At 45.0% G+C, this 24,077-nt stretch overlaps 2 protein-coding genes and 1 pseudogene across 3 annotated transcripts in view; 1 reads left to right on the forward strand and 2 right to left on the reverse strand.

The window, feature by feature from the left end:
- Positions 1 to 24,077, forward strand: part of GPR39 (G protein-coupled receptor 39) — a 240,836-nt gene that overhangs the window by 126,203 nt on the left and 90,556 nt on the right. The window lies entirely within an intron of this gene.
- On the reverse strand, positions 2,910 to 21,922 carry LOC309809853 (large ribosomal subunit protein P1-like; annotated as a pseudogene). Its single transcript has 3 exons — positions 21,899 to 21,922; positions 20,184 to 20,274; positions 2,910 to 3,375 (listed from the first exon to the last, which is right to left on the reverse strand). The product of its transcript is annotated as a large ribosomal subunit protein P1-like (transcript).
- On the reverse strand, positions 21,043 to 23,046 carry LOC309809576 (eukaryotic initiation factor 4A-II-like). Its single transcript, XM_082630811.1, is given in 2 exon segments — positions 21,043 to 22,449; positions 22,451 to 23,046. Coding segments are annotated over 2 exon segments (1,089 nt in total). The 5' UTR covers positions 23,030 to 23,046; the 3' UTR covers positions 21,043 to 21,939.

The following is a 24,077-nucleotide window of genomic DNA, read 5'->3' on the forward strand; positions in this document are numbered from 1 at the left end:
CAGTCTGTAGGTTGTCTTTTGGTTTTGTTTATGGTTTCCTTTGCTGTACGAAAGCTTGTTAAGTTTGATTAGGTCCCATTTGTTTATTTTTGCTTTTATTTCTATTGCCCTGGGAGACTGATGTAAGAAAACATTGGTACAAGTTTTGTCAGAGAATGTTTTACCTATTTTCTCTTCTAGGATTTTTATGGTGTCATGTCTTACATTTAAGTCTTTAAGCCATTTTGAGTTTATTTTTGTGTCTGATGTGAGGGTGTGTTCTAACTTCATTGATTTACATGCAGCTGCCCAACTTTCCCAACACCATTTGCTGGAGAGACTGTCTTTTTTCCATTGTATATTTTTGCTTCCTTTGTTGAAGGTTAATTGACTGTAAGTTTGTGTAGGTTTATTTCTGGGCTCTCTATTCTGTTCCATTGATCCATATGTCTGTTTTTGTGCCATTACCATGCTGGTTTTTTTTTTAAGTATTTATTTTTAACATCTTTATTGGAGTATAATTGCTTTACAATGGTGTGTTAGTTTCTGCTTTACAACAAAGTGAATCAGCCATACATTTACATATATATATCCCCCTATCTCCTCCCTCTTGCGTCTCCCTCCCATCCTCCCTATCCTACCCCTCTAGGTGGTCACAAAGCACCGAGATGATCTCCGCCTACCATGCTGTTTTGATTACTGTAGCTTTGTAGTATCAGAGTGTGAGATCTTTGATTCAGAACAAGGTCTTCATCTTTGGTGCCCAGAGCATGTCACATCTGGAGCTTGTACAGGGTAGTCATTCAATGGAGGTTTGCTCTGTTCATTAAGGCTGTGTGTCTACCACGCTTTGCCCTCCCATGCATAGAAGGAGGTTTCCTTAAGAGTCCCATTGTCTGTGTTACTATTTAACATAACTGAAAAGCAACAAGACCAAATCCCCACCTGGAGGTTTCATCATCTCACTCTAACTGTGGACAGTTTCCTCAATTAAGAGCTTCACAGTGACTTTTTAAGGTACTTGCCCTGAGGATCTCATTAACAAATGGTCCAGAACATGACTTCTTTTTAGTTACTTCACATTGATGCCAAGAGATCAGGTTGTGTCTTTTTGTGATGCTTACAAACAACCTGTTTCACAGTCCATTTTACATTTTTAAGGAGGACTTAGGTCAAGATGAACTGCCCAAGTTTCTGGAAATCAGCCTTCCCCTATTTCTGGAACTAGGGTATTCGCTCAACTCCTGTCTCCTGGCTTCTCCAAGAGCCCGGGGGAGCTACTAAGAGATTCTCTGAAGTTTTTCTGGAATGTTCCTCCACATCGCAAATGTAATTTTGCTGATCCGACACCCTATCTCATTGCCATAGATTGATGGTTTCCTACTATCTCCTGGCTTGATGAGGACTTCAGTTGTCTTCTGGGACACTAGCTTTACACTGTCCAATTTACAGACTCATTGCTAGGAGAGATAAAAGCCCAGTTGGAATTTTAACACTGTTTTGTGTTACCTATTAATTTTGTCACACTTCATCCAATCAGTGAGTCTCTCCCTTTGTTCTGTTTGCTCCAGATATCATTTAAAAACCTTCTTCTGTTGTCTTCTTTATCACTCATAAACCTCTGTGAATTGAGAGTCTTTGTCTGGATACGACGATTCCTACACGACCTGCACATATTTAAAAAATTCGTCCTGACTTGCGTGTCTCTCTTTCCATCCTTTGCCCTTGCCTTTTAACCTCCTGAGCTGAACAGAGAGGCCCCTGCAGAGCATTGTTGCTTCCTTTAGAGGTTGCCCCCTCCCGCCTTTTCTTCCTTCCTGACTCGGAGTGGTTGTGTGATCAGAATTACATTTTATAAGCAGGAAATTCTAATTACTGCACAGTGGCAGCTGGAACACCTTATCCATACCATCCTCCTGGTCCTCCAGAAACAGTTGCTAAGAGGGTGATGACTGTGTAAGCAAGCATGGTATCAATTTGCTCTCCAGGTGGGCTTGTGCAGGGAGCAGAACAAATGAGATGGTTGTGTTGCCCTGGAAGGAGAAATAGAGAAGGTGGCGCTCAGGAGCAGAGAGGTGGAGGGGGCAGGCTGTAGCAGGTGCGCCCCAGGCTCGCGCTCTGAGCATCAGCCCCTCCCCGTGGACATTGAGGGCAGGGGGTGTCCCCACTGGGCTTCCCTGCCAGCCTATGTGAGGGCTGCTTGCAGATGCCGGCAGTGGCCCATCACTGCCCCCAGCGAGTGGAGTCAGGGAGGTCATTCAGGCCTCCATTTCTAGAGTCTCGCCCATGCCTGTTGCCCAGTGGGTCTGTCAGAAGCATGTGGATTTGAATTCTGTTACTGCAGTGATGCCCTGGGGTCTCCAGACTTCACTCAGAAGTGAAATGCCTCCTTCTTTCCCTCTTTTTTTCCCATTCTTGATTCTGTATGTTCTATTTTCAGCTCCCATAAGGCCAGATGCTTCTCTGGGATTAGTTTATAGCTAAGATGACGGTTGCCCAGAGCGTGCAAACCTGCCTGGTCCCAAGACTCATGGCTGCCAATGTAAGAGCCCTCTTCCTGTTTCCCATTCCACACTCTTTTCTTCTCTACCTTTGTTCCTAACACTGTCTTCCAAGATCTCTAGTTTCAGTGGAGAGGTGTTTCTTCATTCCTGTATCAGGATCCACATCCATGGATGCAGATTTTTGTATCCTTTCTTCTTCATTGAACCTAAAATATGTAAGGAGGCAAGGTGAAAATAAATATCAAAAAATGATAGAAAATCCCCATTTTTCAATCCCTGGTGAAGTAATTGGTTTAGGCAATGATCATGAGTGGATGAAACCATGAGTTAGAGGTTGATGAGGACGTTTACGTGGGAGGGTCAGGCTGTCACATCCCAAACTCACTCCTTAATGATGGCGCCACTGAGAGAGGAACTACCAGTCATCGTGCACCCCTAAAATACAAACCACTCAATACCACCTAAGGAATTTTTTTTTTCCCAGCAAAGACCTCAGCTTTTCATTCAACATGTTACCAGAGAGGTTTAGTCAAAAAAGACCAAAGCCCATGTCATCATCGCACTCTTCAGATTCTTCTTTGTTTGCTTCTGCTTTCTTCTCCCCAGCTGGGGCAGCAGTGGGTACAAGGGGCAGGACCTCCTGCTGGGGCCGCTCCACCTGCCCCCACGTTGCAGATGAGGCTCCCGATGTTGACATTGGCCAAAGCCTTTGCAAATAGCCTGGCCAGAAAGGTTCAACGTTTGCACCGGCTGCTCTAATGAGGGCGTTGATCTTATCCTCCGTGACCATCACCTCATCGTCGTGCAGGGTGAGGGCCGAGTAGACGCAGGCCAGCTCCGAGATGGAGGCGGGTGAGTGCTAGGCAGGGGCTGCCAGGCGCAGTGCTAGTCGCTGGATGAAGTGAGGGCCTCACCCCACCACGGCCTTACCTTACCTTCCTTGGAAGGACCGAGCACCTTAGCCGCAGCTGGGGCAAGGGACAGGAGTATTCTTTTTTTTTTTTTTTTTTTTTTTGCGGTACACGGGCTTCTCACTGTTGTGGCCTCTCCCGTTGCGGAGCACAGGCTCCGGACGCGCAGGCTTAGCAGCCATGGCTCACGGGCCCAGCCACTCCGCGGCACGCGGGATCTTCCTGGACCGGGGCACGAACCCGTGTTCCCTGCATCAGCAGGCGGACTCTCAACCACTGCGCCACCAGGAAGCCTGACAGGGAATATTATTCTTGACAAAATAAAGTTGAACCTGAATTTAGTCAAGCTGCATTTACTAGAAATACAGGGAACAGGGGAACAAATAAGCCGACACCACGAAGAGGCAAGCTGACAAATTCAGAACGTAAGGCATTCTGCGCGTCACCGCGACAGTAAAGGCATAAGACCTCAGAGACATAACCACCAAATGTAATCGAATATAATGTGGGTCCTTGTCTGGAGGCCGATTTCAGCAAGCTGACTGTGAACTAGCCAAGTGATGACATTGACCAGCAAGCAATTATTGCTAATTTTGTTAGACGTGTTCAGTTTGAATCAGGGTGATGAGTATATGGGGGTTTGTTATGCTGTCCCCTCTAGTTTTCCATATGTTTGAAAATGTTTATAGTAGAAAATATTTTTACAAGTTAAAAAAGAAAGCAAGTTGGTCAGTTTACTTCCTAAGGGGGTTGGCAGGTGGGGGGGATTGTCTAATGTTAAATGACCCAAATGAGTTATCCTGCTTGATTTATATCCCTGTCTTTAATAAATTAGAATTCTGGTTTGTAAGTTTAAAAGGGAAGGAAGGTGGAAATTGTATTAGTAGAGTGGTTGGAGTTTTACAGTGAACAGATATTTAACATACCCTTGGTTTTATGACGGAATTAGAGGCCATACAGCTTCTTCCAGACAGACACCACGTGGTGGAAATAGAGCATCTGAAGACTGGAAGGGACCCAAGCATCCATTTAGCTGCCTTCCCTCTGAGCTGGACCACTGTAAACCATCCAGGCTAGGGGTAGGGTTAGGGTCTTTCTTTCAAAGTCCTTCAGAGAGGGGGAGGCATTACCTCCCCAGAATCTGAACATTAACAGCACTCAGCATCAGGAAGTCTTCTTGAGATTCCAGGTGCTCAGAGAAACCCTCTCTGTCTTATCCTGTGAACACTGAAGAGGAGGGGGCCCCGTGTCTGAGAGTGCATCACATCCCAGGAGGACTGGCATTAACCACCAGGCCCTCGGCTTCCCTTTCTCCTTTTTGCCTTATTTACCAGCCCTTAATCATTTGGAAGGTTTTTATCTGTGGTCCCCCGTTTTCCTTGTTCCTGTGGGAGAGACCCAGGGCCCTAAAGGGCCACTAGCCTCAAGGACAAGGTGCGAGTTCGCTGATGGGCTCCCACCAGCCCCACGCCTCCTGGCCACAGTCTCTGTACTTGCCCTTTCTTGACTCCAAGCCTCTTCCCAGCCCTTCTGGAAAGCCCCACAATACTCCTCCATCACTCTGTTCATTTGGAAACTGCCAAGGCACTGTGAGGCCTTGGTTGTTTGGATCCCATATTTCCAGCTTCCACGGTGTTGTAAAACAATCCAAAAACAGATTTGATAAGCACAAATCCCTTTGGCTGTAAGAAGATGCCTCTGGGCTCCTTCACCAAGCACCTGGTTCGAGAAGGTTCGAGGCGGACCCCAGGGGTGGCGTCAGATAGCCTGTTGGGAGCAGGGCCGCCTGTCTGGCTGGTGGCATCTACAGAATGCCAGCTTTCCTCACACAAGCCAAGACTGTTGAGGAGGTGAAAGCAGGTAGGAAAGTGGAGAGAACAGAGAGAAGAGGGGCGAGGGTGGGGAGGTGGGGTTAGAAAAATCAGCAGCCGTCCCTCTTGGAGCACACCCGCCAGCCTGTCCTATCCAAACTCACCACATGTGGGCTTCTGTTAAGGGGGAGGGCTGCCCTGAATCTCCTCTCCCCCGCTGCGTTCTGTTAAGTAGCCCTCCTCAGGGCTTACGGTGCCATGCACATACTTCTACGCTGCCTTATAACCCTATACAGTGTTCACTGCACGTATCTGTAGATGCTTGACCGTAGGCTCCTGAGATCAGGAGCCTTTTGCTTTCTGATTCCCCAGCCCTCAAACTATACCTGTCAACAATGCCTGCAACTCTGCACTGGGGTTTTGACAGGCCTTGTGCATGTGAATGGGTCTGTGTGAGTTGGTGAGGGAGATACAGAGACATCAGGGTATCCTCCTGAAAGCCCACCAAATTATTCAGCCTGGTTGCCTCGTTCAGAATTCACCACACAGCACAAAACAAGCTAAATCATGGAAAAATAACACTGTAGCTTGGACAATAATGAATATGCAAGCAGCGTAACGGGGTGAAGTACTGAGAGAGCCATCTGTTGTAGAGAGTTTAGTCTTACCTTAGTGAAAGATCAGGGGCAAAAGCACAAAAAGATCCTGCTAATTTTGAAAAAAAGAAAATGGATAACTAGCTAACATGCAGTGGGTGAAGATAGGGAAAAGTTCGATCAGTTCATCCATGGTCCAGCCATTTTGGAAGATGGCAGACCTCAGTCTTTGGATACTGACAGACAGCCCTGTACCACGGGAGGCACCTTCCTTCTGGAAAAAAAACATTTGGACTCGGTGTTGCATCTGTGGTTTGCATGGTATGAACTGCCTCCACCTTTGTTCCAAAGTGCTTTGAGAAGACTGGATGTATTTATGACAGATGTAGGTGTATTTGTCCTTTCAGACTGATGCAAGGCATTAGAAGGTCAGCTGTTGCAGCTGGAAAGCAGCCAGCAAATGAGGAGGCCACAGAAGAAGTTTGTGACTTTTTTTTTTTTTTTTTTTTGCGGTACGCGGGCCTCTCACTGCTGTGGCCTCTCCTGTTGCGGAGCACAGGCTCCGGACGCGCAGGCTCAGCGGCCATGGCTCACGGGCCCAGCCGCTGCGCGGCATGTGGGATCCTCCCGGACCGGGGCACGAACCCGTGTCCCCTGCATTGGCAGGCGGACTCTCAACCACTGCACCACCAGGGAGGCCCATGTGACTTTTTAAAGATAATTTATTTCAGTTCACAATTTACGCAGGATATCAAATCTGAAGGGGACCCCAGGGTTACCCAGTTTAACTTCTTCATTGTATAGATGAAAAATGAGAAGAGTAGTGACTTGCTTAAGATAGGATTAGTAGTACTTAGAGCTTCCGTTGATGGTTTCTGATGAATGTAGTGATTGTTCCATTATTATACCAAGCTGCATTTCCATCCAGAATATTTTTATAATGCTGATTAAGCTGGATTGTTTTGGTGAACTTTTCCAGCCTTTATCCTAGATTTTATCAAGTCTAATTTTAGGAAGTTGGCTTTATTGAAGCATTGAATGACCTACTGTAGCAGTGTCCTCTATTTTATGTAGAGGAAGAGCACCGACTGCATGTCCTGTTATTATAAGTTTGGTGGTTGTAATATGTTGCCCTCAGTATTATTTAGGAATGCTTTTGGCTGCATGAAACAAAAAACCTAACCACAATTGCTTGAATGAATATAGGTTCATTTTTTCTGACGTAACATGAAGTCTGGATGTAGGAAGCTTTGGCTTTGATTCAGCAGCTCCGTGATATCAGGAATTACATATAGTAGTGTGTATATGTCAGTCCCAGTCTCCCAACCCTGAGTTTTATACCTTTGGGATTTTATACAATGAACCTGTGTTGCCTTAAAATACTATGTTACACAAGCTGGCACCAAAGACCTTTCTGAAGCCAGTGAGAGTTCCTTGAAGGCCACATGCTTGGGCTCTGAGTCAGATAGTTCACGGCTTTGTCACTTATTAGTTAGGTGGCCCTACTTATCTGCTCCAAGCTGCAGTTTTCTCATTAGGAATTTGTGACAATCATGAGTTTGTGGTGAAGAATGAATGAGGGGATTTACAAAGTCTTCTAGAAACCAGAAAATGGTCTTGTCTCTTAGCGTCCTAACATGCTGAAGGCAGTCACTGACATGCAGCCCTGGGTCCCCGGTTGTCTGCACTGACAGCTAAATGACATCTTTTGTGCCCTGTATAACTGGTTCACAACAACCCCTTACCTCATCGACAGCAATTACTTTGTATTCACTCTGCTTAAAAAGCTGAGGAAGAATACAGTATATTAAGAAAGGGGACAGATTAAAATGCTGTCCTGGGGTTTAAAGGGGGCTGGAAAACTTGACTTTGCAGCATAACTCATTTTTCAAAGGATTTGCATGTGCATTTTCTCCCTCTAGACTTGTGATCTCTTAATAATAAGTAAAAAAAAACCAGTTATTTTTAGTGCTTATGTATCTCATCTCCCACATAAGTAGTGAGCTTCTTTTTGGAAAAGACCTTGCTTCATACAACTTTGTACCATTCAAACCTTCCCCATGTGGCTGCCCTTAAGCACTTTTAGTACAGTGTGTATTGGTTATCTAGTGCTGTGTAACAAATTACCCCAAAACTTAGTGCTGTGCCTCTCACAGTTTCTATGGGTCAGGAATTCAGGAGGGACTGCTTGGTTGGGTGGTTTTGGCCCAGGTATCTTGTGAGATTGCCGTCCTGTGTCAGCTGGGGCGACGGTCATCTGAAACCTTGGCTGGGGCTGGATGGTCCACTTCTGGGGGGATCACTCACATGGCTGGCATTGGTGCTGGCTCTCGGTATCCCAGTTCTATACTTACGGGCTTCTGTCCTCAGAGCATGGTGGCTGGGTCCCCCCAGCGCAAGTAACCAAGAGAACACGATGAAAGGTACACCTGTAATGACCTAGTTTCTGAAGTCACACGTGAGAATTTCTGAGCACTCTGCTGGTCACACACAGACCCCTGATGATTCACTATGGGAGGGGACAAAATAAGTGCATGAACACCGGGAGGTACCCTGGAGGCCATCTTGAAGGCTGACTGCAACACAGATGTTATATAGAGCATATAGTACCTGATAATTTATTACATGGTGTGAGCACGTACATTGTGCATACAGCGTATAAATGGTAAAAGCCAAAGATTGGTTTTACTGCTGGGGGAGAGGGTACTCTAGTGTGGTGTCTCAAACTTGAGTGTGTGTTACAATCACCTGGGGGGCTTATTAAAACACAAGTTGCTGGGGCACCCCTAAAGTTCCCGATTCAGTAGATCTGGGATGTGGCGGGAGTTCACAGGTGACTGTGATGCTCCTGTCCCAGGGCCACGCTTTGATCATCGCTCATCTAATTTGTTTAGAGATGCTAGTGGCTGCTTTAGAAAACCTTCTTCAAGGCAAATACATCCTTGGTCTCTTAGAGCTCCATACCAAATGGTGAAATTCATTATGCGTATCATCTTAACTTGAGGCTCGCTGAATGATACAGAGTTCATGTAAATGTACAAATCAGAGAGAGGACAGTATATGAACAGCTCTAAGCAGTGGTGAGCTGGCAAACTCTCCACAAAAAAGACACAGCTTTGAGGTGTAACTTGCCAATTTCCATAGTGTAAATGCGCCCACCATGGCCGATTATCACCAGATTGCTGAATGTTTCACAGCTAACTCTCTCTAGTTGGAACACACCAGCTCCAGCATACCACTGGCTCTAAGCGAGGTCTTTCCTCATCACGTGTGTTTCTGAGAAGGCTGTGGTCCAGGTGGGGCTGGGGATGGCTGGGGGATTCAGATAGCCAGTCCTTTGTACGCTAACACTGTCAAACGCCAGGCTTGATGTTCTTCCTACCTAGCGTGAGATTTTGTTGAGGCAGCTAAAGTGACAGGATATAATTGTGCAGACAACTCTGTGTGGCAAAGGTAGATGCAAAATGGGACTTTTCAAATTCTCCCCCTTCACATACTGCCCCCAACTTGTACAGTCAATTCTAATGACTACCGCAGGCCTTCTGTTCTAATCAGGTTCAAACTCACAGAGGGTCCTCCACATCACAGTCCTTTCTGGCCTCCCAAGACTCATTTCCTCGGGGTGGGTGATAGGAACTACTTTAGTGAAATTCATCTTTTGGGCTGCCAGGATGCCTGTTAAGGGTATAATGTCTGAGGGCCTATAGACATTTGCGTAGAAAATTTATTTGGCACTTCACCTTGTAGGGGGCTGGTGACAACTCTTTACCACTTTGAACTGTTGCTTAGATCTGAAATTGCTATTTAGCCTGTAAGCTTCTTGAGGGTACAGAATTGTTTTGTGTGTTTGTCACGACATCTACGATGGTGCCTTGGGTAAAATACACACTTAGTAAACATTTCATGACTTCTAATTTGGAATTCTCTTCATTGTAGCAAACACTGTCGTCCTAACAGAGAGCTTCAGTGGCCCTAATCCCAAAGAGTCATTTGGGAATTTCAATTACCATGAGAGATAAGTGGAATACGATGTTTTGGTAGGAAGTCCTTTTAGGGTATCCCATAATGCTTCTTTTTTGTTATATAAAGGACAGAGTCTAAGAAAATAGGATTCATGCCAATTTAGTGCAATTAAAAAAAGGCATAGCTTTCGAGGTGGGCAGACCATGACCCCTGTGGGAGTGCTATCCTGAGTAGCCTTAGTAGCTGTCTTATTCTGGGTGACCTTCTTAGCCTCTCTGAGCCTCAGTTACCTGGTCTGTAAAATGAGACTAACAGTAGCCACTTGGCAGGTCTTTTGTGAAGATGAAATGAGATAATCTATGAAAAGTGCTAGGATGGAGCCTTGTGGGGAGTGGACACATGTTAATCCCCCCACTGCCTTATTTGAAGGAATCCACGTACCTGTTCCAGATGTACCAAAGGTCCCATGTGTATATGTCAATCCCAGTCTCCCAATGCATCCCACCACCACCACCACCACTTTCCCCCCTTGGTGTCCATACGCTTGTTCTCTGCATCTGTGCCTCTATTTCAGCCTTGCAAACTGGTTCATCTGTGACATTTTTGTAGATTCCACATATATGCGTTAATATACGATATTCGTTTTTCCCTTTCTGACTTACTTCACTCTGTATGACAGTCTCTAGATCCATCCACATCTCTACAAATGACCCAGTTTCGTTCCTTTTTATGGCTGAGTAGTATTCCATTGTATATATGTACCACATCTTCTTTATCCATTCGTCTGTCAATGGGTCATGCTTCCATGACTTGGCTATTGTAAATAGTGCTGCAGTGAACATTGGGGTGCGTGTGTCTTTTTTTTTTGTTTTTTTTTGCAGTATGCAGGCCTTTCACTGTTGTGGCCTCTCCCGTTGCGGAGCACAGGCTCCGGACGCGCAGGCTCAGCGGCCATGGCTCATGGGCCCAGCCGCTCTGCGGCATGTGGGATCTTCCTGGACCGGGGCATGAACCCGTGTCCCCTGCATCGTCAGGCGGACTCTCAACCACTGCACCACCAGGGAAGCCCGCATGTGTCTTTTTGAATTATGGTTTTCTCTGGGTATATGCCCAGTAGTGGGATTGCTGGGTCATATGGTAATTCTGTTTTTCGTTTTTTAAGGAACCTCCATACTGTTCTCCATAGTGGCCGTATCAATTTACATTCCCACTAACAGTGCAAGAGGGTTCCTTCCCTTTTCTCCACACCCTCTCCAGCATTTGTTTGTAGATTTTCTGATGATGCCCATTCTAACCAGTGTGAGGTGATACCTCATTGTAGTTTTGACTTGCATTTCTCTAATAATTAGTGATGTTGAGCAGCTTTTCATGTGCCTCTTGGCCATCTGTATGTCTTCTTTGAAGAAACATCTGTTTAGATCTTCTGCCCATTTATTGATTGGGTTGTTTGTTTTTTTAATATTGAGCTGCATGAGCTGTTTGGAGATTAATCCTTTGCCTGTTGATTTGTTTGCAAATATTTTCTCTCATTCTGAGGGCTGTCTTTTCATTTTGTTTATAGTTTCCTTTGCTGTGCAAAAGCTTTTAAGTTTCATTAGGTCCCATTTGTTTATTTCTGTTTTTATTTCCATTACTCTAGGAGGTGGGTCAAAAAATATATGGCTGTGATTTATGTCAGAGTGTTCTTCCTATGTTTTCCTCTAAGAGTTTTATAGTGTCCAGTCTTATTTAGGTCCTTAATCCATTTTGAGTTTATTGTTGTGTATGGTGTTAGGGAGTGTTCTAATTTCATTCTTTTACATGTAGCTGTCCAGTTTTCCCAGGACCACTTATTGAAGAGACTGTCTTTTCTCCATTATATACCCTTGCCCCTTTGTCATAGATTAGTTGACCATAGGTGTGTGAGTTTATCTCTGGGCTTTCTATCCTGTTCCACTGATCTATATTTCTGTTTTTGTGCCAGTAGCATATTGTCTTGATTGAGGTAGGTTCCCTCTGTGCCCACTTTCTGGAGAGTTTTTATCATAAATGGGTGTTGAATTTTGTCAAAAGCTTTTTCTGCATCTATTGAGATGATCATACATACATTTTTATTCTTCAGTTTGTTGATATGTTGTATCACATCGATTGATTTGCATATATTGAAGAATCCTTGCATCTCTGGGATGATTGCCCCTTGATCATATTGTATGAACCTTTGATGTGTTGTTGGGTTCTGTTTGCTAGTATTCTGTTGAGGATTTTTGCATCTATATGCATCAGTGATATTGGTCTGTAATTTTCTTTTTTGTAGTATCTTTGTCTGGTTTTGGTATCAGTGTGATAGTGGTCTCATAGAATGAGTTTGGGAGTGTTCCTTCCTCTGAAGTAGGGTTTGAGAAGGATAGGTGTTAGCTCTTCTCTAAATATTTGATAGAATTCACCTGTGAAGCCATCTTGTCCTGGACTTTTGTTTGTTGGAAGATTTTTAATCACAGTTTCGATTTCATTACTTGTGATTGGTCTGTTCATATTTTTTCCTGGTTCATTCTTGGAAGGTTATACCTTTCTAAGAATTTGTCCATTTCTTCCAGGTTGTCCATTTTATTGGAATAGAGTTGCCTGTAGTAGTCTCTTAGGATGCTTTGTATTTCTGCCATGTCTGTTGTAACTTCTCCTTTTTCAATTCTAATTTTATTGATTTGAGTCCTCTCCCTCTTTTTCTTGATGAGTCTGGCTAAAGGTTTTTCAATTTTGTTTATCTTCTCAAAGAACCAGCTTTTAGTTTTATTGATCTTTGCTATTGTTTTCTTTGTTTCTATTTCATTTATTTCTGCTCTGATCATTAGGATTTCTTTCCTTCTACCAACTTTGGGTTTTGTTTGTTTTTCTTTCTCTAGTTCCTTTAGGTGTAAGGTTACATTGTTTATTTGAGGTTTTTCTTGTTTCTTGAGGTAGGCTTGTATCACTATATGAACTTCCCTCTTAGAACTGCTTTTGCTGCATCCCACAGGTTTTGGATTGTTGTGTCTTCGTTGTCATTTGTCTGCAGGTATTTTTTGATTTCCTCTGACTTCTTCAGTGATCTCTTGGTTATTTAGTAATGTATTGTTTAGCCTCCATGTGTTTGTGTCTTTTACGTTTATTTCCCTATAATTTATTTCTAATCTCATAGTGTTGTGGTCAGAAAAGATGCTTGATATGATCTCAATTTTCTTAAATTTACCGAGGCTTGATTTGTGACCTAAGATGTGATCTAGCTTGGAGAATGTTCCATGTGCACTTGATAAGAAAGTGTAATCTGCTATTTTTGGATGGCATGTCCTATAAATATCAATTAAATCTATCTGGTCTGTTGTGTCATTTGAAGCCTGTGTTTCCTTATTAATTTTCTGTCTGGATGATCTGTCCATTTGTGTAAGTGAGGTGTTAAAGTCCCCCACTATTATTGTGTTACTGTCTATTTCCTCTTTTATAGCTGTTAACAGTTGCCTTATGTATTGAGGTGCTCCTATGTGTGGTGTATATATATTTATAATTGTTATATCTTTTTCTTGGATTGATCCCTTGATCATTATGTAGCGTCCTTCCTTGTCTCTTGTAACATTCTTTATTTTAAAGTCTATTTTATCTGATAGGAGTATTGCTACTCCAGCTTTCTTTTGGTTTCTGTTTGCATGGAATATCTTTTTCCATCCCCTCACTTTCAGTCTGTATGTATCCCTAGGTCTGAAGTGGGTCTCTTGTAGACTGACTCTGAGTCTCTTAAATTCCCATTTTTAATGGCACATGCTTTTTTTTTTTTTTTTTTCCTGTGCATTTCTAAATGTTTGCAATTCCTAAGGCAACATTACTGACACAAATCAAAATCCTTTCCTACACAGAGTGTGACTGGCAGGTCCAAATGCGATGGGGGTCGGGAGGGAAGCATCCTGAATGTTAGCATTTCTGGGAGTGTTTAAGGGCCGAAAAAATTATTTCTTCGGGGCCTAACGTGATTAATAAGGCGATGGGTTTGAGATTGTATTGGGGTGGATTTCTCTGTTTTCTCTCTGCTTCCCAAGGCTCCTGGGTTCCCAGGTTATTTTAATTGTACAGTAGGTATTAAGCAGTAATGATTAGCCATAAATCCCAGGTTTGGAAAGGATAACTCTGAAAGGTTCGGGCAGACCTAGAAGGAGGAAATAAACATTTAGCAGGTGACTCAGCAAGTTGCCCCACAATCAGTATATTTCTTGGTCCAATTTAGTTGTGAAAGTTAAAGTAGGGAAATAGTTCCTCTTCAGTTGATCAGAAGCACGTTTGTTAAGCACCAACTCTATGTCAAGATCCAAAAGGGATAGAAAACAGGGCATAAAATGGAAAAAAGGGATAGAAAAAAGGGATTAAAAAAAGACCTCATTTTCATACCCAGGAACATACAGAGTGGATTGAAAGGCCATACATGTTTGTAATTTAGTTGACTTTCCTTGCTTTATTAGAAAATAGGTTTCCTACTCAGAAATAAGTAGAGAGGGTTTCCACACTTGGAACATGAAGTAACAGGTGAACTGATGTTTTGAAGTATTGCATTTCTTTATAGCCACTTGGGAAAAGAGCCTGCCCAAGGTTGGAACCTGAGAGCTGAGCTTCATGTGACATGTAATTTGAAAAAGTGAGATATGGCTTTTTAAATTTTTATAGAAAACAACAAGCCCAGTGCTTTCCCAGGGTTTGGGGTCATATCAGGCAAATGCAAGGTGAGGAATTTGGGGCTTAATTTATAGCACTATTTATTTTTTTTTAAAAAGGCATGACTTTCGATGTGCAGAAAATGGTCAGGGGCGTGGGTTGGGACATGGAGCTGAGACCTGGGCCCTGGGTTTCATTCAGTGAGTACTCAGGCACCTTACAGAGCACAGGCTTTGTACCAGGCACTGTGGTGGGCGCTGAGGATAAGGGAAAGCAACATGGTGGCCCTCAGATGAGGTCTGGAATCACATTTCAGGCGGCAAATAGCTCTTCCCAGCAGGGCCTTGGAGAAGTCAGAGAGAAGGTAAGATTGACACCCAGTCTTAACAGAGGAGGAGAATTGTCTAGAAAGCATGAGAGACGAGTGTTCCAAGCTGAGCACACAAACTTCACGGCATATTAATTAGCAAGGCAGCGAGAACTGTAGTTGGAAAAGACCAGAGCAGCGGTTCTCAAATGGAATGTGCGTTCCAGTCACCTGGGGATCTTGTTACAGGACGTCTGGCGTGACCCCTGAGATCGGACATTTCCAACAGGTTCCTGCCTGATGCTCAGGCTGCTGGCTTGAGCCCACACTTTGGGTAGGGAAGTGGTGAACATGGAACAGAGGAATAAAAATGGGGGTGGAATGAAGGAAGGGGTGAATGGGGAGGGCAAGAGCCTGTCACCATAGCCTGACTCCTGCAGCCTGGTATGTTTCGGCTTTCCCCACCTTCATACTGGTTAGAGCATCTGAACCATTCCCAGCCTCCACTGGGCTCCCAGGGCCGCCTGCAGCCCTCAGCCAGCTCCCTCTCCCAGTCTCCAAAAGCAGTGATACTAAATATTTACTGCTTTCCTCAAATCTCCCACCCACCACCTGCCATCATGGCCTCAGCAGAGTCCTGCCTTTTAATTCATAGAGAAAAGAGAGGTTGTCACATGGAATTTTTCTTAAGGTTGGCCTTTCTCCCCACCCAGAACCCACCTGCCTTTTCTCTTGCTTTTCCTTTCCCCTTTAACTCCTGGGCAGAGATGTTCTTCCCTCTGCCCAAGGCTGAACCCTCCTCTGTGCTGTGGAAGGCATCCCCTCTTCCCTGTGGCCTCCCGTGGGCCCTCCGTTCATGCATCACTCCCCTCTTTCATGTATCTCCCGCTCCTTCCTTCCCAGCTTTGTTTCTTCTACTATAAACACCCTCAAGGCTCTCCTTTCTCACCCCCTCCCCTACTGAGAAAATGGCCTTGAACCTGAGTCCCCCATCTAGCTATGGTCTGACCTCCCACCTTCCCCTCACAACCTGATTACTCCAAAGAGCAAGCCCACACTCACTGTGTCTCTACTTTTCAGCTGTTCTCTGCACACCACCACCGCCTGACTCTGGCTTCCCCACTCCACTGAAATGGCTTTGCCCGAAGTTAACCCAACCCGGGGATTTCAGTCCCAGTCCTCTGTTCTTCACAGCACGTTACAATGTTGCTCACTGGTGCTTTGTTTTTCGTTTTGTTTTGTTTTTTTGTGGTACCTGGGTCTCTCACTACTGTGGCCTCTCCCGTTGCGGAGCACAGGCTCCGGATGCGCAGGCTCAGCGGCCATGGCTCACGGGCCCAGCCGCTCCGCGGCATGTGGGATCCTCCCGGACCGGGGCATGAACCCGCGTCCCCTGCATCCACAGGCAGACTCTCAACCACTGCGCCACCAGGGAAGCCCACTCACTGATGCTTTGAAGCCGTGTCTCCCCGTGACTCTACAGATCCTGTGGCCTGGGTTCATTTGGACTCTCTCAGCTGCATTTCTTGGTTCCTCTTCCTGTGTCCAGTCCTTACCAGTTAACGTTTCCTGGCGTCCTGGTCTCAGCCTTATTCTCTTCTAACCCTGAACATCCTCCATTGGTTTTATTTATTTATTTATTTTTAAATTTTTATTGGCGTATAGTTGCTTTACAGTGTTGTTTTAGTTTCTGCTGTACAGCAAAGTGAATCAGCTGTACATATACATATATCCCCTCTTTTTTGGATTTCCTTCCCATTTATGTCACCACAGAGCATTGAGTAGAGTTCCCTGTGCTGTACGGTAGGTTCTCAGTTATCTGTTTTATACATAGTATCAGTAGTTCATATATGTCAATCCCAAGCTCCCAATTCATCCCACCCACCTCCCCTTTCCCCCTTGGTATCCATATGTTTGTTCTCTACATCTGTGTCTCTATTTCTGCTTTGTAAATAAGATTGTCTATACCAATTTTTTTCAGATTCCGCATATATGCGTTATTATACCATATTTGTTTGTCTCTTTCTGACTTACTTCCCTCTGTATGACAGACTCATCTCCATTGGTGTATCACCCACACCTGGGACTTGAACCGCTCTTTCTCTGCTGTTGACAGGAATCCAGCCCTCCAGCCCCATTTCTATATTGGTCATATCTTTGTATGTGTCTCACATTCTAAAAACTGATTTTTCCTAAACAACAGGGTCCTACTGTGTAGCACAGGGAACTGTATTCAATACCTTATAATAACCTATAATGGCAAAGAATCTGAAAAAGAATATATAGATTATATATAACCAAATCACTTTGCTGTATACCAGAAACTAATGCAACATTGTAAATCAACTATACTGCAATAAAAAGGAAAACAATGAATAAATTACAGTTGTTAAACAGTTATCCAAAGCTGTTCCAATAGACCTGATTCTTCCTCTTCTCTCTCTTTTTTTTTTTTTTGCGGTACGCAGGCCTCTCACTATTGTGGCCTCTCCCGTTGCAGAGCACAGGCTCCGGACGCGCAGGCTCAGCGGCCATGGCTCACGGGCCCAGCCGCTCCATGGCATGTGGGATCTTTGTTCGTTAGCTTCCAGATCCAACTCCTTGACAATGAGGGCCCAGCTTCTTTTGCACCAAATGAATGTCCCCAAGTTCCCCAGCTGCCTCAGTGACCCCAATTGCCTCAAAAGGTGGCCACCCCTCCCTGGAAACATGCAGAGTGGCATTACAAATATAAACGGATATGACTAATGGGCTCAATTATTATAAATGTTGGGGTCATTGCTAATGGCATTTCACGCCCTTCTCCTTGCATCCTGTGTTCAAAATAATTTTCTCTTTATGCTACCCTATTAACATGTCACACCTGAGTTAGGGCCTGTCCTGAGTAGGCAGGCTGCAGACTCCCACCTCGGCCTCATCTTCTCTCTGAGGCTTGTGTCAGGTTGGTAGCTCTCAGCATCATTTTGAAAAAAGGCATCTTGCATTGTCCAAAAAAGGTGCAGGTGGTACCACTTTCCATCCAGTCTTACAAACTTAATGCTTTGGGGGTATACTCTCCAACAACTACATGATTCATTGATGAGGATTCTCATAGGAAACTTTTTTTTTTTAATGAACATACTCAGATCAAGTTTACCTGGATCTTGAATGTAGGATAGTGGTTCTCAACTTCGGCTACACATTGGAATCACTTGGGGAGCTTTAGAAACTATTGATGCCTATGATGGTCCCTTAGAGATTCTGATGACATGGTGTGGGGATTGGCTGAGGCAATGGGATATTTTAGAAGCTTCCCAGGTGATTCCAGTGTTCAGCCAAAGCTGATACCACTGGTATTTGTCAATAAGAGAGACTGAGAAAAGAAAGGTGAAAGGATACCCATAGAGAAACATCTCTCAAATCTCAGTCTTCTTAAGGACTCACTCTATGAACCAACAGAGGCATTTGTCCCATTTAGAGTCTTTATGAGCACATCCAGTTGGATGAGTTTCCTAGGAGACCAGAGGTAAATTTAGGCCATAGAGTGTTTCAAAACCAGGAGTGTGTCTTTTCAGTGTTCTTTTATTTCTTTTTTTTTTTTTTTTGCGGTACACGGGCCTCTCCCTGCTGTGGCCTCTCCCATTGCAGAGCACAGGCTCCGGACGCACAGACCCAGTGGCCATGGCCCACGGGCCCAGCCGCTCTGTGGCATGTGGGATCCTCCCGGACCGGGGCACGAACCCGCGTCCCCTGCATCAGCAGGCGGACTCTCAACCACCGCGCCACCAGGGAAGCCCTCTTTTATTTCTTAAGAAGTGTTTCCCTAGGGCTGCTGTCCTAAAGTTCTTGCTACCCCTACCCTCCCCCATGGCCCACCACCTTTTTGCAATGTTGTTTGGGTAACAGGGATGCGGGAGAGAAAACTCAGTTCTGTACTGAGGGTGGGGCTGGGAGGAGCGGGTGATACACAGGATGCCGTGATGTGTGAGATCCTGAAGGAGCTTAGGATAAACGTTGGGGCCCTACATACTGTGATACCCTCCCAGGTAGACACTCGTTGGGCACAGTGTATGGTTTTCTCCTCCCTCGGCTTTCCCTCTAATCCCCTTTCCTTTCCGTGAACATCTTCCTGTCCTGTGTTTCATGTCTTCTGAGTCACCTCCATCCATGTTCTTTCCTGCCTGCAGAACCCAGAATTTTCTCAGGCAGCGGGCCCAGCACCAGGTGGTAAAACTTGGTTAGTCCAAACAGTGGTTATCTTCCTTGGCTGCTCATTAAAAACACCTGAGGAGTTCTTCAAACAAATGCTGAGACTTGGGCACCACTCCCAGAAATTCTGATTTCATTGGTCTGGAGTGGGTATTAACAAATCCCAGGTGATTGCAATTTGCAGCCAGGACTGAGGATCCTTGGTCTAAGGATCCTCTAAGGATCTAATACAACCGTAGTATTTCAGTTCTTGCTCGTGGTTGGTTTACGGTTGGGCAGGTGATGCCGTTTTGGCCAGTGTAACAGGAGAACGCAGGGATGGGGGAGGGAGGAAATTTAGGACAAGCTTTCCTTTCCCTTTAAGAAGGGGTGGTCCTTCTTTCTCCTTCCTGGTGTTTGGAGTTGTTGGGCGAAGATGAGATGCCTGGAGCCACAGCTATCTTTTGACTGTGAGTATCCATGTCCAGGGCATAGATTTCTATGATGAGAATTACAAAGTGCAGTGTTACACGGAACCTGGGTCTTAACAAGGTCATGGAGCCGCTAAATCTGTCAAACTGAGAAGCCCTGCTTCCGGGCTTCTTGCTTTCTAACAGGCCCAGGCCAGAAGCAGACCATGGGCCCAGGCCCGAGTTGTCCAGACAGGCCTCTAGAGCTTGCCCTGCTCAACACGCACGGCACCTCTGTGACCGTGATATGCCCCCCGGCTCTGATGAAGGCGCCTACGCACCTCTGAGGAGCCTCCAAGACCCTTGCCGGGCAGGCTCCCTGGAGAACGGCTTGTCTGTTGCTGAGGGCTTAATGCGGGAATGCAGACCCTCGAAATCTGGCCCGTTACTGGTTGTGTGATTTGAGTCAGTCAAACCGGGTGCCTCTGTTTTATCATCTGTGCGATGGGGTTAACATCTACCTCAAAGAGCCGTTGCTCTGGTTCATTTAATGGATTTAGCACAGCACCTGGCATGTTGTACGTTTTTGCTATTCGTAAGTGGCAGTTTTGTCTATTTCTTGATATATTCACTCTCCTTATGCTGCAGTGAGCAAGTGGTAAAATAATTTAAAAGAATGAGAAGAGAGACGGTTGGTAGGCCTGACTCCTGCTTGAACGGTTGAGATAGCTGGAGCTTTGCCTGTAGTTTGCTCCACCTGGAATCTATCAAAATAATTTGAGCGAGAATTGCCAAGTCAGCACGGGCGCTGGGGCCCGTGAAACTGAGCCTTCCTTATCTTTCCAGCTCGGCCGGCTGCCGGCTTGAGGGATGCATGGAGCCCACAGCTGCCTGCTTGCTGCCGGCTCTGCAGAGGCCGTGGCTGAGCCTTAGGGGTCACACCTTCTTGGAGGCTGCACCCCAGTTGGGACAGGCACTGTGGTGGGGAGAGGGGGCTGGGGAGCCTGTCAGGGACGGGGTCCTTCAGCTTTAGGGGCCGAGCCCTAGAAGCCAGCGTGACCTAGATTCAGAGCGCTGACCACGCCCGGGCACCTGCCGTCCCCTAGGGCTGGCTCTCCATTCCACCTTGGGCCTCAAAGCAGGACTGGGGTGTGGGTATCAGACCACTGTCTCCGGTCGGTTCTAAGGGGCCTCACTGAGACTCCCTGGGAGCCTGCCTGCCCTGTCCACTGCCCGCCCAGGCTTTTCTTCCTTCCTCCTTGTCTGTGGTCCATCTATGTGCCCTCCTCCCTTCTCCTGTCTTCTCCTTGGCTCGGCGGGGCTCTAGGACATTCTCTTTTCCAGCATCATCCAGGCTCTGACTGCTCTATGTCTCTTCTATCTCTTCTGTCCCTGTTGGGGTTCTGTCTTCTCCAGGAAGCCCGCTTCTGGTACCTCCATGAGCACCTTGATTCTCCAGGTCCCCCTGCTGCCCACCTGCGTCACTGGCACTTAATCCTCCCTGTTTAGGCTTCATCCCTGTTCCTCTGTAGTTTCTCCACCTTCACATCCTCCGCTCCCCCAGGGGTGCTGCCCTGCTTGCTTGTTTTCAGCATTCTTGTTTCCTTATATTCCCTCTAGTGTCTCTAGTTCTGGTCCATATTTATCTTTTGTGTTTGTTTTTTTAATTAATGAATAATTTAAATTGAAGGATAGTTGATTTACAATGTCATGTTAGTTTCAGGTGTACAGCACAGTGATTCAGTTTTTTTTTTTTAAAGTGAATATACAATTTATTTAACATTCAAACTTCATTAAGACATGTGCAATATGGCAATTTAACTGGGGTAAACGTTTAACCCTATCTAGGATGATTGCTTGCTGGGGCTTAGCAACAGGGTCCAGTTCACACTTAGCACTAATTAAATACTTTATTGAATAACTATAATACCAAACAAAATGCATTCAAATGCTTTCTAAAAAAATCAGTTTTAAAGGCCTTTCTATTCGGGCTAATGACAAACACAATAAAGGTAGATATGCTACTTTAACATAATTGGCTGATTTTATACAGCACTTATATCTTTTAGTCCACAAGTATATTATTAAATGATAGAGAACATCTAATACAACCATTTCTACAGAACTAGGAAATAAATTTCTAAGAAAGAAAGATTTTACAGACCCCATCTTTTATACCCACCCCAACCGTCTAACTCTAAAGAGGATAAAGCCAACGACTTTCCTCACAAGAGCTCACGACTAATGTTGCTTTGCTATCAAAACCTGTATTTCTGATCCGTTATGAGCATTGAGACAAGATTCAAATATTCCCAAAGAAAGAAGCACAATGCACGTTGTGATCGCCTATTCAGCAACAGCGAGCACTGCATTCCAAACTATCTCATCCCAGGAATTAAATAAGGTCAGCCACATTCATTGGCATTTCCTCCACTGTAGTATTGTAGAAAGTCTCAGTGTCACGAAGAATCCTCTTGTCTTCTTCAGTAACAAAGTTTATAGCCACACCTTTCCTCCCAAATCGACCCCCTCTGCCAATTCGACTCGCTCTTTATTCAAACAGTGTGCTGTTTCGCTTATGATTCCACGTCCTAAATTACGTCAGCGCCGTTTCTGAGCGCCATCTCGTCATCAACTGCTGCTATCGACCCCTGTGAATATAGTTTTCACGATTGGTAGGTAGATCATAGTTAATAACCAATGACAGTTGCTGCACATCAATCCCACGAGCCAACAAGTCAGTAGTGATCAGAACACGGCTTGACCCTGATCGGAATTCCCTCATAATAACGTCTCTTTCCTTCTGGTCCATGTCACCATGCAGAGCAGAAACTGTGAAATCCCTGGCATGCATTTTCTCAGTGAGCCAGTCCACCTTACGCCTTGTATTGAGAAAAATAACAGCCTGTGTAATCGTCAGTGTCTCGTACAAGTCACAAAGTGTATCCAACTTCCATTCCTCTCTTTCAACATTAATATAAAACTGTTTAATTCCTTCAAGGGTCAATTCTTCCTTTTTCACCAGAATTCGAATGGGATCTCTCATGAATTTTTTGGTCACTTCCAACACATCCGTTGGCATTGTGGCAGAAAGCAACACCACCTGAATACTTGTATTTAATTTTTGGAAAATCTCATAGATTTGATCCTTTAAACCCTCCGCTCAGCATTTCATCTGCTTCATCCAAAACAAACATTTTGATCCATTTTGGAGAAAGGTATCTTCTGTTTAACATATCAAACACTCTCCCTGGTGTACCAACAACAATATGTGGTGCTTCAGCCTGAAGTTTTTGCATTTCATTTCGAACATTGGTTCCACCAATGCAGGCACGACAAGTTGCTCCCATATAGTCTCCAAGTGCCAGAATTACCTTTTGGATCTGTTGAGCCAGTTCTCTGGTGGGGGCCAATACTAGTGCTTGGGTCTCCTTGAACTCAATCTCCAACTGTTGCAGGATGGAAATAGCAAATGTGGCTGTCTTGCCAGTACCTGACTGAGCTTGAGCAATCACATCATACCCTTTAATACACGGGATAATAGCTCTCTGCTGAATAGCTGATGGCTTCTCAAAACCATAAGCATAGATGCCTCGAAGAAGAGACTCCTTTAAATTCATATCATCAAAGTTATCAACAATCTCATTCCAGTTGCTCTCGATGACACCATCGGGCTCCATTCCCTCGGGGCCACCATGTTCTCTGTTATAATCCGCGGAGCTACCAGACATGATCCGATGAACCACTCAGTGCCCGACTGGAAAAGCTCAGTTTTTTATACACACACACACATTCTCTTTCAGATTCTTTTCCCTTATAGGTTATTATAAAATATTGAGTAGAGTTCCCTGTGCTATATATATAGTAGGTCCTTGTTGGTTATCTATTTTATATATAGTAGTGTGTGTATGCTAATCCCTAACTGCTAATTTATCCTTCCCACCCCCCTTTTCCCTTTGGTAACCACACTTTGTTTTCCAAGTCTGTGGGTCTATTTCCGTTCTGTCAATAAGTTCATTTGTATCTTTTTTTTTTTAGTTCTGATATTTTCCCCTCCTGCCTTTGCGAGGGTTTTGTAGTATCACTTTATCAACCATCCATTCTTCCCAAAACTTTCAGGCTCTTTCTCAGTAATTCTTTTTCCATCCATCTAAAAATATGTTCAGGTTTCTTCTGTCTCACAGAAAAAAAAAAAAAAAAGACAAGACATCCTTCCTCCACCAGTGTTCCCTGTCCCACTCTAGCTGGGTCTCTCCTCTCTTCCATGGAAAGGGTTGTCCAGGATGATTGGCTGTCCTTCCACACCCCTTGTCCTCTCCACACACAGTAGTGTGGCTTCACCTTTCCCTACTTCTGAAACAGCCCTCCCAAGGGCACAGTGAACCCTTGTGTTTAAATCCAGAATATTCCTTAAGTCCACTTCCTGAAGCAGTAGACTTGAACCTTCTTGAGGGCAGGGGCTGTTGTTTTCCCAGAGCCTAATCATAGTTGTAGTAAACATTTACTGCAGGTGTTACGGACCAGGGTTCTCGGTGTCCTTAATCAACAGAAATTGATAAGAGGCCAAACAAGGAATTCAGGCAAGGCTTTATTGGGGCCCCTGCGGCAGCAGGGGGGAGTGAGAACAAACAACAGGTTCCCTTGCTTGCTCCCTGAGGCAGGGGCAAGCTGGATCCTTATGTGGGGTGAGGGTAGGGGTGTGTCCAGGGGCTGGGCCAGAGAGGGGCTTAGGTGGTCTGCCCACCCCTTTGGTGGTGCTGTGTGCAGGGGGTATGTGCA

Source organism: Mesoplodon mirus (assembly GCF_964341445.2).
Source record: "Mesoplodon mirus genome assembly, chromosome: 8".
NCBI lineage: Eukaryota > Metazoa > Chordata > Mammalia > Artiodactyla > Ziphiidae > Mesoplodon > Mesoplodon mirus.